The following is a 12,835-nucleotide window of genomic DNA, read 5'->3' as shown; positions in this document are numbered from 1 at the left end:
GGGCATGGGCGGGGCTGGGGGCGGGGGCGGGGCCCCATGGAGTGTCCTCCATTTGGAGGCACAAAATATGGTAACCCTACAATTGTTTTTCTTACCAAATTTACTAACATCACCTTAAAAGTATTACAAGTCGGAGAATTAAACTATTTAATTTATTTTTTTGCCATTTGTTGGTTTACTTTTTACATTTCACCACTAAGTTAGCTCCAAAACTAGATGATTTCCAGTTAGTTTATATATCCTACAGCATTATTTTGTATTGCAACTTTTTGGTAAACTGCATCCCAAAAAACTCTAAAAAGATAAATAAAAAAGGAAAGTAAAATAGATTATACGGAAAATACATTGTTGCAAAACTAATTGAAGGACTGCTAATTTAGCAGACAGGTTATATCACACAAGATTTATTACAGTATTCTGTTTTTTAAGTCTTGGCCTTATTTATTTCACATGTGACCTGGGAGCTAATTGTAATGCACTTTTAAAGTGCTCTATCATGGAGATTCACTTTGCGTAAATTTAAAAAAATAGAGAGTGGCATCATGATGTATTGCAGGGGGCTTGCAGATTATAAAACCAGATGGGATTATTATCATCATCTAGTCCAGGGGTGGGCAAACTTTTTGGCCCGAGGGCCACATGTGGGTCTGGAAATTGTATGGCAGGCCATGAATGCTCCTGAAATTGGGGTTGGGGTGCAAGAGGGGGTGAGGGCTCTGGCTGGAGGTGTGGTCTCTGGGGTGGGGCTGGGGATGAGGGATTTCAGGTGCAGGAGGGTGCTTCGGGCAGGGACTGAGGGGTTCAGAGGATGAGAGGGGAAATCAGGGCTGGGGTAGGGGGTTGGGGCATGGGAGGGGTCAGGGGTGCAGGCTCCAGGCAGCGCTTACCTCAAGCAGCTCCCGGAAGCAGTGGCATGTCGCTCCTCTGGCTCCTACGCAGAGGCATGGCCAGGCGGTTCTGCATGCTGCCCCATCCACAGGTGCCGCCCTTGCAGCTCCCATTAGCCCCAGAACCCAGCCAATGGGAGCTGCAGAGGCAGCGCACGGAGCCCCCTGGCTGCCCCTAAATGTAGGAATTGGAGGGGGACATGCCGCTGCTTCTGGTAGCTGCGGCTCATGCGGAGCGACCCCCAACCCTGCTCCCCGGCTGGAGTGCAGGAACAGGGCAAGCCCCAGACCCGCTCCCAGTGGGAGCTTGAGGGCCAGATGTGTCCCGGGGGCCATAGTTTGCCCACCCCAATCTAGTGTGACCTACCTAATATAGGCAAAGGGTTCTCAACCCTTTTCTTTCTGAGCCCCATCACCCCACCCACAATGTGCTAGAAAAACTCCAGGACCCAGTGTGTGGGGGGCGGGGGTGCTTGGGGTTTTAGCCCTGGAGGTTGCCAGATGGGGAAGGGTGGCTCCATAGGTGTAGTTTGACTTTTATTTTGCGGGGTCAAATCTGCATGGTGGGCCCTGGCAAGGGACCACCACCTCCACCCCCTGACTAACCTCAGCAGTCCACCCAGCTTGTCTGGGTTGCAGGGGGGAGAGGGGGTGCGGGCACAACCAAAAATTATAACTCAAAGTAGGGGGTGCTCAGCTCCAAGTTTGAAAACTGCTCAGGGTGCAGGGAGAGGGTAGCTAAAGGCTGTGTGCAGGCAGGGGGCTAGCTCAGGGTGCAGGGGCTGTGTGTAAGCAGGGGAGGAGCTCAGGGTACAGGTAGGGGAATAGCTAGGGGCTGTGTGCTGGGAGGGAACCTTTCACAGTGAGGTAGGTTTTCTGGACCTTGAATCATTCTTGTAGCTTTTTTCTGAAGCCTTTCCAATTTTTCAACATCCTTTTTGAGGCGTGGACACCAGACATGGACACAGTATTCCAGTAATAGTCTCACTGATGCCATAATACTACCTCCTTACCGCTATTTGATATTCTCCTGATTATATATTCAAGGATCATGTTAGTCACCTTAGCTACAGCATTGCACTAGGAGCTCATGTTCAATTGGTTGTATCATGGGGGGGAATCTAAAATATGGCTCTACTATTGACTTGCTGAGATTCTATCTTGAGCAAGTCACTTACTTTCTGTGTCTGATTCTCCATCTGTAAAATAAGAATACATACAATACCTCAAAAGGGTGTGACTATTAATTCGTTAACATTTGTACAGTGCTTTGAAAATGCAGTGTAATACAAATCCAAAGTATTTATTGTACTCAACTTTTTAGTGCTCTTGTACTCTTTTCTAATTTTTTAAATGAGTATTAAAAGAAAATCATCTCAAGTCAAACTACTGACATGTACTTGTGCACTGACAGAACACTACACCGAAATGACCCTAAGTAAGGACATATTTATTGTACTCTAAAGGAGGCCTTTGATTAGGACCAGAGAGAGGAAGAATGGTCCAGTGGTTAGGATACTCTGCTCCGCCACACATTTACAGTTAACTTGGGCAAATCACTTTGTTTCTCTATGCCTCATTTCCCCACCTACAAAATGTGGATAATAGTACTTCTCTATCTCACAGAAGTGTTGTAAGGACAAACACATTAGGGACTGTGAGGTGCTCAGATACTATGACAATAGGGGAAATAAAGCCAATTTATGAGAACTAAGTATTAACAATAAAATCAACTCAGGAGCTCCTATTGAACAATATAATATTTTATTACTAACAAAGATAGTAAAAACAAAACTATTAAAAATATATATCAAGTTTTCAGTTTACAAACAGGAGAAAAAGATAATAAAGAATATTTAGTGTGTTTCTTCACAGAGGATATTTCATATTTTTCTCATTCTCTATCTCAGCAGCAAGAATATTGTGTGCTAAAAATAAAAAGGGAACACTAAAAAAGAACATCCCTTATTTAAGGCAATAAATTACAAATTATAAAATGCAGGAGACAACATAAACACGTTCAAATTTCAATACACGTTGGATAAAACAAGTAACTTTGGTTTATCAGAACTACAATTTCTTATTCAATGAGTATTTACAGGACCTTTCTCTTATGTGATTTTGCTTGAATGTTCAAACCACCCCCCAAAAAGCTGTTCAAAGTGGAATGTAACAGCCTCACTGTACATTATCGGAGTGGATATGTCACACTAAGAGCCCTCCTGTTACCAATAAGGCAAAATGCAGAAGAGCCCTATAGAATGTATCAACATTAGTGTTACAGATGGAAAGTGAAATCCTGGCTCCACTGAAACAGCAAAACTCCCATTGACTTCATTGGAGACAGAATTTCACCCAAAGGGCCCTGTCCTGCAACCCTTATCCACACCAGTCATCTTACTCATGTGCATTGTCCCATTGAAAACAACGGGACTACCTCCGGTAATAAGGACTACTCTGAGTGGGGGAATTGGGCCCTAATACCAAAAAAATCTAAAGAAAATGTGGTATTTCTATATATACACAAACAGACCATTAAAGCATGGGGAAAAAAATTATGGCACGTGGAAAATGCATTATTGTCCGGTTTTAAGTGAAAACCTCATCTGATGAATTTGCATGTTAATATTCAAAAGTTGCTTTTTCTGCAAGATCATACTTCTCTACAGAGAATCTTTAACATTGGATTTTTAGAAAAATGAGCTTCAGAACATGACGTCCTTGTATACTTAGAGCTTTGTTGTGCCTCCTCACTGGGGGTGAGTGAAACACCACTCCAGCAGAAGATCTGGGAAGCATCCTTTCTGAAGTGGAGCTGCACACCTCATGCACCATTCCTGTATGGAATGCACAAAGGCTGCATCTTTTTGAGGAGAACAGTGAAAATGTTAGGCAGGGTTATATCTCTGCCGCTTCTCTGCCCCATCTCTTTGCACTGATACGGACACAAATCTCTCCCACTCCTACTATCCCTTAGCTCAGCCCTTGTGTAGTGATATAAGAGATTTTTGAACTACTCTATTCTGTTTTCTCAGCACAGCCCTGGGTGGGCATCATTTTGCCACGATTAGCTGAAAATAGGGCAGCGGCAGGGAGATTAGGTAGGATTAACTAAATTGGCAGGGAAATAGAGTGGCAACAGCAGACCATAATATTGAGGTTAATAAACTGACAATTGGAACGTGCTCATGCAAACTGAAATCTGGGGGTCAGTCTGATCCAGCACTGGATGCCTTGCAGGGGAAGAGGAAGTCCTGTCCTCCCCAGCCCAGCCAGGCCTAGCAGGGTAGGAGCCATGACCGTGTCTTCCCCAGTCCTGCCCCCACCCCACAGTGATTTACCTCTCTGCCAGCTGCCCAGGGCACCAGAAACATACTGCTGGTAGGGCTGCATGACTGCTTTTGTGGCTTCCCTTTGCTTACCAGTCAGAAAGTCATTTTTCTGAAGGGAAACAAAGAAATCTGCGGAGGACATAAATTCTGCACATGCAGAGTGGTGCAGAATTCCCCCAAGAGTGATGATTGAATCAGGGAATATAATTTAGGATAAATAAAAAATACTTTGTTTTAGAAAAAGTATTGCCTGTGTGTCAGTTATAATGGAAGGCCGTATCCATGTCCTCCCAGAGATAACAGGTCTAAGCTATTCTGGGGAGTCTCTTGAAGAGAACCTGGTGAACCCAAGTAGTTCCTCTAGGGCAGGCCCACTTTTTACCTTGCAGAAATAGATTAATAGGTAAGTAGGTTACCTTGAAAGGAACCTCTGGTAAACCCGGGAATGGGAGAATAGATGAGCTATTCAGTGGGTACTCTGGGTCTGTTTTGGGGGTAACAGTAGGTGTGCAAAAGTAAAGGTGTCTCTCCTTTCTCATCTGTGGAAGGATCAGACACAATCTTGCTCTAGATGTGGAGGTTATATTAATGCTTATATTATCCTGTAGTGACTATTGCTCAGAAGGAAATCAGGTCATCTTATCAGCACAATATTGTTGATCTTATTGGTACTAGAAGGAAGCACCTTAATTATCAGAGTTGTGCAACAAACAAAACAGTAGTTCTTAATGTTGAGTTTATAAAAATAAGTTATTTACAAGATTCATTTTTAACTACAAAATAAACCACTATAATTCCAGAATCCTTTTCAGATTCAGTGTAGAAACAACCATAATACAGTGCTAAGATTAGTACATCATGAGACATTTACACATTAAAGATGTCCATAGATTTGTGTAACTTCTAATTATTCTAAATGAGACAGCTGTTTAAGATGCAGTTACTTTAAAAAGAAAAAGAAATGTTAATAGGAAGACTGAAAGACACCAGTGAAGCAAATTAAATGTTTATGCTTCAAAGTAACGCAACTGTCTTCCATCAATTATTTTTGCTGTCATTTAACAGCATGTTCATGTATTGGAAAAGAAAAGATTTATTTCTCTCATTTCTTTTTCTCTTAAATTACTGCTGACCTGCCCAGTTGAGTGCTATTAGAACTTCAGTTTCCAGTACTCTCTTATGAGGTTAAATACAGTGGTTATTGCTAGACCTCCCCACTATGTAGTGTAACTTTTAAGTGCAAAACAAGGGATATGTATGTGGTATTTTTACAAGGCACAGAGCATCAGTAATCTCCAGTGTAATACAAACCCATAACAGTTTCATAAACTGAAATCATTCATATGGAAATTCTAATCTTTCAAGGATTTGAACTGTTTCCAGAATCCTGATCTTTTCTAGTGTCTGAAGCTGAGTGGACAAGCATTGATATGGAGCCGCTGGTACTGCCTGGTTGTGAAACACTGGGTAGTTGTGAATGACTGACTTGTAGCGGATGAGTTTCAGTAAAATCACTTTTAGGAGATACCCTGTATGTAATTAAAAACAAAAACAAAACACACTGAAACAATTTTAAGCTTATAATGTTTTAGACTGAAACACAAACACATTTAGCAACAAAATGGTAATAAACATTGGACTTACGACACTCCTTTTAAAAGACATTAATATAGTTCTGAATACTCTTTCCTTAGCCATTTAATAGGCCTTTGTGTTCCTGAGTCCAGATGGTCATCACTAATGTCTTTTATACCAGCCACCCATCCAAAGAAGCTGTATGGCAGCCACAGACGTCTTGGCAAGCACTGGATAGGGAACGCTTTTCAAAGCCTTTCAGTGCTGTTCCTTTCTTTGTCTTAGAGGTCACTATTCAGCAATATAAGTAGGGCTCTACCAAATTCATGGTCCATTCTGGTCAATTTCATGGCCATAGGATTTGAAATTTGGTAAATTTCACATTTTCAGATGTTTAAATTTCACAGTGTTGAAACCATGGGGGTCCCGACCCAAAAGGGGGTTGTGGGAGGTCACAAAGCTGTTGGGGGGGGGGGGGGGCATAGGATTGCCACCCTCACTTCTGCGCTGCCTTCAGCAGCCACAGACCTTCCTGCAGCCACAGGGTCTTCCAAAGGTGGAGGTGGGTCCAATCTCCCCCTTGCTGCTGGGAGTGTCCCAGCCAGAGACTCCTAGCTGAGAGTCCCGGCCAGGCTGAAAAGGGACAGGACTTGTCCTTCCCCTGTATAGTCGCTCTCAGTGGGGGGATCAGACCAACCTCTACACGTCTCCTCTGGCTGCAGGAACCTCCGGGGCTACTACCCAGTCCCAGAGCTTCCTCTGAGTGCCTCCCCTTGCTGCAGGTTGGTCTGATCACCCCCCGAGAGCGGCTGTGCAGGGGAAGGACAAGTTCTCTTGTTCCTCCCCAGCCCTGCTGGAACTTGCAGCTCGGAGCCCCTGGCTGGGGTGCTTCCAGCAGCACGGGGGAGATCAGATTTCAAGGGGAAGGGCTTAGTTCACGGTCTGTGACATGTTTTTCATGGCCGTGAAATTGGTGGGGCCCTAAATATAAGGCACATCCTATCCCAAGATAATAGCTCTAGTATTTCAAACCTCTGCTAGAAAAAATCCCCAAATCATATATCCTCATACAGAAACACATCATCTGCATGGTCATGTGGAAAGTAGTTTATAAGAATTACTTTTTCCTTGCAGGTATTGTTAGTTATTGGACAATCTGTCTTCAAAGGAAAAGGACACAAAAATATACCACAGTATTGGTAGTATGAACATAAACCAGAAAACTGAAGTCCAAAATTAGATAAAAAATAAGAATCTTACCTTCCTTCACACATTCTTTTCATACTCTCAGATAAGCTAATCATATCAACTGTGTTGTCTGCCTTGCTGCTCTTTTCCACCTGTTCCATAGCCAGTTTAGAAGTAGATAATATTTGTAGGACATGTTCACCACCAGCATTCTCCCCCTCCTCCACTTTCTGGGTGGATGTTCCATCTGCCTCCATCTCTTTCTCAGCTGTTTCTCGAGGGGTTTTAATTTCTGTGAAGTTCTCTTGGTTTAAGTAATCAGGGTTAGTAATAGCCACTGCAGAAGTTTCATGATTTGTTGTAGCACCTGTACTAGTCCCCATAGACTTAGAAATAACCTTCAGTTTGTGTGACCTGGATTTGTAGTGCTTCTTTTTATGTTTAACTTTAGAATTGTGCTTCAAGAAAAATTCACATGATTCTTGCAACACTCTTCGGCTCTCACTGATTGGACTGAAAAAACAAAAAGCATATGACTAGTTCATCAAAGATCATTTAGACTCAGTGGAAGATTGCTTCTTTTTCCAAAATGTGAAGGAAGTAACAAAGGGGGTGTCTCTAATGTAACAAACCTGGCTCTAATGTTAACCAATTCCGAGGAAATGATAACCTCTGACGATCGGGAGGAAATCTGGGGGTTGTGGCTACTAAGTAATTATATATGTGGAGCAATTCAATTTACAGAAATAGAGCAAAATCCTACATGCCTCATTCTTGCAAATAGTTCCAATAACTTGAATGAGATTAACCATGTGAAAAAGGAGAGCAGGATTAGCTCATAGGTAGCTACGTCACCAAATTAAGTTTTCCTTAAGCAAACTTTGTTAAAAGTAAAAAAAAAAGGTAAATAGTATAAAATGGGCAACATTTTTTTTAATCACTTAGCTGAAAGTCGTTTACAGCTGAAACATAAGAAAGACTTATACAGGAAATGGAAAAGTAGGGAGATGGAAAGGAAGCTATAAGCTCACCATCCAGGAATGCAGACTTCAAATAAAAGGAGCTAAAGAAAACCAAAGTAATGTGGGCTGGGCAAGTCCAAGGAAATAAAGAGTTATAAAAATACATCCACAGTTTAGGAAGAATATAGGAAATCTAAAGAAAAATAAATCAGGGGAAAAGAAAAGGATACAATAATTACAAGGGATGAGACCTGAACTTATAGTCTGCTTATATTGAAAAGGATATGGCCCATGCATCTCCTACAAAAGAGAACTCTATGTAAGTTTAAATAAAGGAATGGAATTACTCTTGTGCAAAAGGGGGTAGAAGACAACACAGTGGTCTGAAACAATAGAAGAAAAAATTAAGGTAGGACATTAGAAATAGTAAGAGAATTAGGGCAACAGAGTAAGCTACTAAGAAAAATGGTGGAGGGACTATGACTGCAAGATACGATTAAAGCATTAGTGCAAATGATGTAAGCAGCAGACCTGGAAAATGAAAGGAGTCAGAGTTGATAGGCCATGCGGTCTTCCCTGATTTAACTGAAAGTTACAGCCATGTTAGTCAGTGTTAAAAGCAGCAAAATCCCTTTTGCTCAATTTAAAGGACCAAATCAGTAGGGAAGTATATTTTCTATCTTATTAGGGCCCAATCGTGTAGTCATTGCACAGATAAAACTTGAATTGATTCCAGTGGGAATTTTACCTATGCCCAACTGCAGGATTGGGCCCTGAGAGAGTAAACAACAATATTTTTTCTATATCACCAGACATATATTTAAAGGGACACATGTTACAAATACATTTATTTTAAGCTTATCAGTACCACATACAAAGAGTTGCTCTTACTCTCTCTTGCGATTTCTGTTGAAGAAACTGGCCCATTCAGAACAGGTCTTTTTACTTCCCACCCAGAATACTGGAGAGATGCCAACAATTAACGTCATCAGGTACTTCATCAGAAACAAAAATATTTCTGGTCTAGCTAATGCCTTTGCCTGGAAGATAACAAAGTTTAATAAACAAATGCACACACAGACACTTGGACTCTTGACAAAGTGCAGAAAATGAACAGAAACCATGTACAAGAGCATACTGAAGTACTTTCTATTTTACACCAGCTATGCTATACTGCATTCAGACACACTATGGACTGAACTAAAACATGCACAGTCGAGTCAGATCTGGTTAATCTTTGCATATGGAGATGTAGTTGAAGATGTGGACAGGAGGTGAGGCATAAGGGGAGAATTTTTTAAAAACTGGAAGAAAAGATTATTTGGAGGGGGGAACTGTATTATTAAGCAGTTTCTCCAGCGACACACTGCATATTTGGGAGCTTCCTCTGGATACAGAAGAGATGATGGAGTGGATGAGTTAGAGTTAATTACATGAATCAGGATCTTCAGAGAGCCTCAGGACCGTATACAGAGGTGAAAGTAAGCCAGTCCAGTTCAGTCCGGCATACCGGCAAGAGACGGTACACAGCCAACTCTACCAGCAGGGAGCAGCTTCCCCAGGCCAGCAATCTAAAAGGGCCCTGGGCTCCTGGCTGCGGCTGGAGCCCCTGGCCCTTTAAATCACCGCCGGAGCCCTGGGGCTCCCAGCCGCCGCAGCTACCACTACAATGGGGCTCTGGCGGTGATGTAAAGGGCCCAGGGCTCCCGGTCGCTGCTACCACAGCCAGAGCCCCGGGGTAGTGGTGGCGATTTAAAAGGGCCAGTGATTTAAAGGCCCCGCCCCTTCCACTGGAGGCCCCGCCCTTTCCGGTGGAGGCCCCTCCACCCTTGCTCAGGACCCTTGCCGTGTGTACTGGTAAGTCCCTTAAGTTACTTTTACCCCTGACAGTATACCAGCGTTTTCTGCTGTTTATTGCAACATTAATTCACCTATGTGCAGAACAGGGACACAGTTGCTGAGACATTTAATTCATTAAGTGGTTATTTAACTTCCTCTCCCATGCCCCAAATGTAATTTGTTTTCTTGATTAATCCACTTGTCTCTGTATCCTAGCCTTCAAAGCACTAGTCACTCTTGTTAGTTAGGTACCAGTAATTGTTGAAGCTGAAGCTTTTGGTTTTATTTTGAACTAATCAGGATAAAAAGAGAAGCCATTCTGTAGTTAATAGGTTTTTGTCACTGGAAAACAACAAGTACAACACAAAGGAACAGATCCAATTGTATATTTCTTGGTATAATATTTGATTGCATATGTTTGTTCTGTTGCTATTTACTCTCTCCAATAAGCTAAATAATCCTTGATAATTATGTCATTAATTTCTTATTACTGTGCTGCTATATTTAAGCATTGCAAGGCAAACTTGTTAAAGAAGGAATAGATACCTCAGCTCTGAACTTCCTTACTTTGGAGGATTTAAGTTGACAAGGGGCTCAATGCTTTATCCACTGAAGACCGTGAATATTTTGTCACTGACTTTAAATGGGAGCAAGAATAAGTATTAAAGACCCAGTCCTATGCGGGGCTGTACTCAACTCTCATTGACTTCAATAAGAGTAGAGGGTACTCAGAAACTTGCAGGACCAAGCCCTAACGTTCTAAGAATTTTGTGTTTATTTTCCTTGTTTTTATGGTAGCTCATTGCAGTATAAACATTAATGGTGAGATGCAAGGCAACTGAAGTTTGTAACTTGACATGAAAAACTAACAATTCTCTTATTGATATTTCCTTCTTAAACACCAGCTCATAAATAGAGAGGCATAAACCCAAAATTACTTGACATGACAGAATTTTATGCATTAGAAACAAAATGTAATCCATAGAGAGTACTGCACACATGCAGTTGGTATGCATATTAAAGTCTTTCTGAAGACAATTTTTAAATCAAAAGTCAAATTTTAAACTTGAACATCTCAGCAATTTAAGATATATATTTTTAACATTTCTAAAACTTAAGTCCACATTACCAAAAATCAACTTGGACATATGTAGTCATAGTTGTGAGAAATAAAGAGTGAAAAGCTCAGTATTTTGTACTTGTACAACTTAAGACAAAACTGATTTTAAATCAAATGTGGCTCTGACCAAAATGTTCTACTTCGAATGGCTAAAATTAGTTGCTTAAGTCCATATTTCAAGGCAGCCTCATTTTCAGAAATGCTGAGTAACTTTAGGCACCTAAATTAGAAAATTTGGGGCAGTAGTTTTAGGAATAGCTGCCTATTATGTAGAAAGTTTGAACCATGAACAATTTTTTATGATTAAGTTCAAATAACTTAAAAATTTAAACTCATTACTCTAAAAAGATTTTAAGTGCTAAGTGCCATCAACCTGATTAGCTAGAGATTAAATAAATTGACTGAACCAATATTTATGTTGAAAATATTTAACTGGTCTATGAATTTTATATTGCGTGCATTTCATTGGCTCTCTTTACCTACAGTCTACCCACTAAATGTTGTTACAAATATCATAATGCATTTCAGTGTCTTTTTTATGTTAACATTACAATATGAATGAAACAAAACATTACTCCTTACCTGGTAAGGACAGGGAATATGGTACTGATCACAATGGTCAAAGACCCAAGTGGTCTCCCAGATTCTCCTATACATCTGCTCATAAACATAACATCCAAGAAGTGCCACCAGTGGTACCAGGTATAAGCCACTAAAGACTCCAATTCGAATCATAAATTTCTTTAGCTTCTCTTGGTTTCTGCCATCATGCTGTATGACTTGCCGCACATGATTTAAAGAAATAATTCCAGCTAAAAGGAGAGAGAGACCAACAAAAACACAAAAGCTCAAAGGCAAAAGAACAAAGTATCGGGATGCATCCAGGTCATAGAGACCAACAAAGCAAACTCCGCTGATATTGTCCCCTTCAACTTTGTTCATTGCAAGAAGCATAATGGTGAGAAAACCAGGTATGCCCCATGCAACTGCATGGAACCACATTGCCTTTTGTTCAATAGCTTCACAGCTCCATTTTCTTCCTGCTGCTAGGAACCAAGTGATCGTAAGAATCACCCACCATATCGTTCCTGCCATAGTGAAAAAATACAAAACCATAAAAAGGACAGTGCAGGCTTTGTTTTGAGAGCCAAGAACAACTGTTTCACCAATTTCTAACTTTTCATCTGCCTTGTTACAAGCAGTTCTATTTCCCAGCAAAAAGCCAATGAAGTACATCAGAGACACTATACTGTAACAGACTGAATAATATATGATTGGCCTCTCTGGGTATCTGAACCTTTTAACATCAATCAGAAAAGTCAAGAACGTGAACAGAGTAGCACAAAGGCAAAAAATTGAAACTATTCCAATGAAGCTTTTGGCAACATCCAGCTCATAATTATTGAAGTACATATTGGGACATGGGGGTGCACACTGATCAATTCCCAAAAACTTGTAGCCTTGTTCATTGGAAGTCTGCAGATGCCGTGGACACCAAAATCCATAGTCCCTTCGAGCCTGCCCTGGGGTCTTCTGTGTTCCGTGGACCTTTGTGGTTACAGCAGCAGTGACAGGAGCAGTTTCATCACAATCCTCCAGTCTACACAGATTAAGAAAAGTGCATGTACATTAATACTCTTCCACTATCAAGCGTTCCCTTATTTTACTGCTATTCTTCTTAAGTGTGAAAAAAAAAACTGTTTCTGAGTAATATATTTTTATACATGATCCAAAACTTAGCTTATGAGAACAATATCAGGTGGCATTTAGAAAAAACTTTTAGCAGAGTTAAATAAAATCTTTAATGTTAAGTTTAGAAGAACAGTTGAACACAAGCTAACTATTCTTTACAAAACCTTGGTTTTGTATTCAGTTGGTTATGAACAGGGCTGCCCCTGGAATTGTGCCACCCCAAGCACGTGCTTGGTTTGC

The 12,835-nt window shown here is 41.1% G+C and overlaps 1 protein-coding gene across 6 annotated transcripts in view; it reads right to left on the bottom strand.

Moving 5' to 3' along the window:
* Nucleotides 1-2,634: 2,634 nt before the first annotated feature.
* The window catches only part of FZD6 (frizzled class receptor 6), a 45,602-nt gene continuing 35,401 nt past the window's right edge, over nucleotides 2,635-12,835 (bottom strand). For all 6 annotated transcript variants that reach the window (XM_005306022.4, XM_005306023.5, XM_042845155.2 and 3 more), the window contains 4 exons: nucleotides 11,486-12,503; nucleotides 8,836-8,984; nucleotides 7,055-7,495; nucleotides 2,635-5,748 (listed from right to left, as the gene is read on the bottom strand). In XM_005306022.4, the coding sequence (XP_005306079.2) occupies nucleotides 5,580-5,748; nucleotides 7,055-7,495; nucleotides 8,836-8,984; nucleotides 11,486-12,503 (1,777 nt within the window). In that variant the 3' untranslated portion in view covers nucleotides 2,635-5,579. The remainder of the gene's footprint in view (nucleotides 5,749-7,054; nucleotides 7,496-8,835; nucleotides 8,985-11,485; nucleotides 12,504-12,835) is intronic.

The sequence above is a fragment of the Chrysemys picta genome, chromosome 2 (genome assembly GCF_011386835.1).
Source record: "Chrysemys picta bellii isolate R12L10 chromosome 2, ASM1138683v2, whole genome shotgun sequence".
Classification (NCBI taxonomy): domain Eukaryota; kingdom Metazoa; phylum Chordata; order Testudines; family Emydidae; genus Chrysemys; species Chrysemys picta.
Note: the sequence above shows the minus strand (reverse complement) of the source record. Positions and strands in the feature narration are given on the sequence as shown.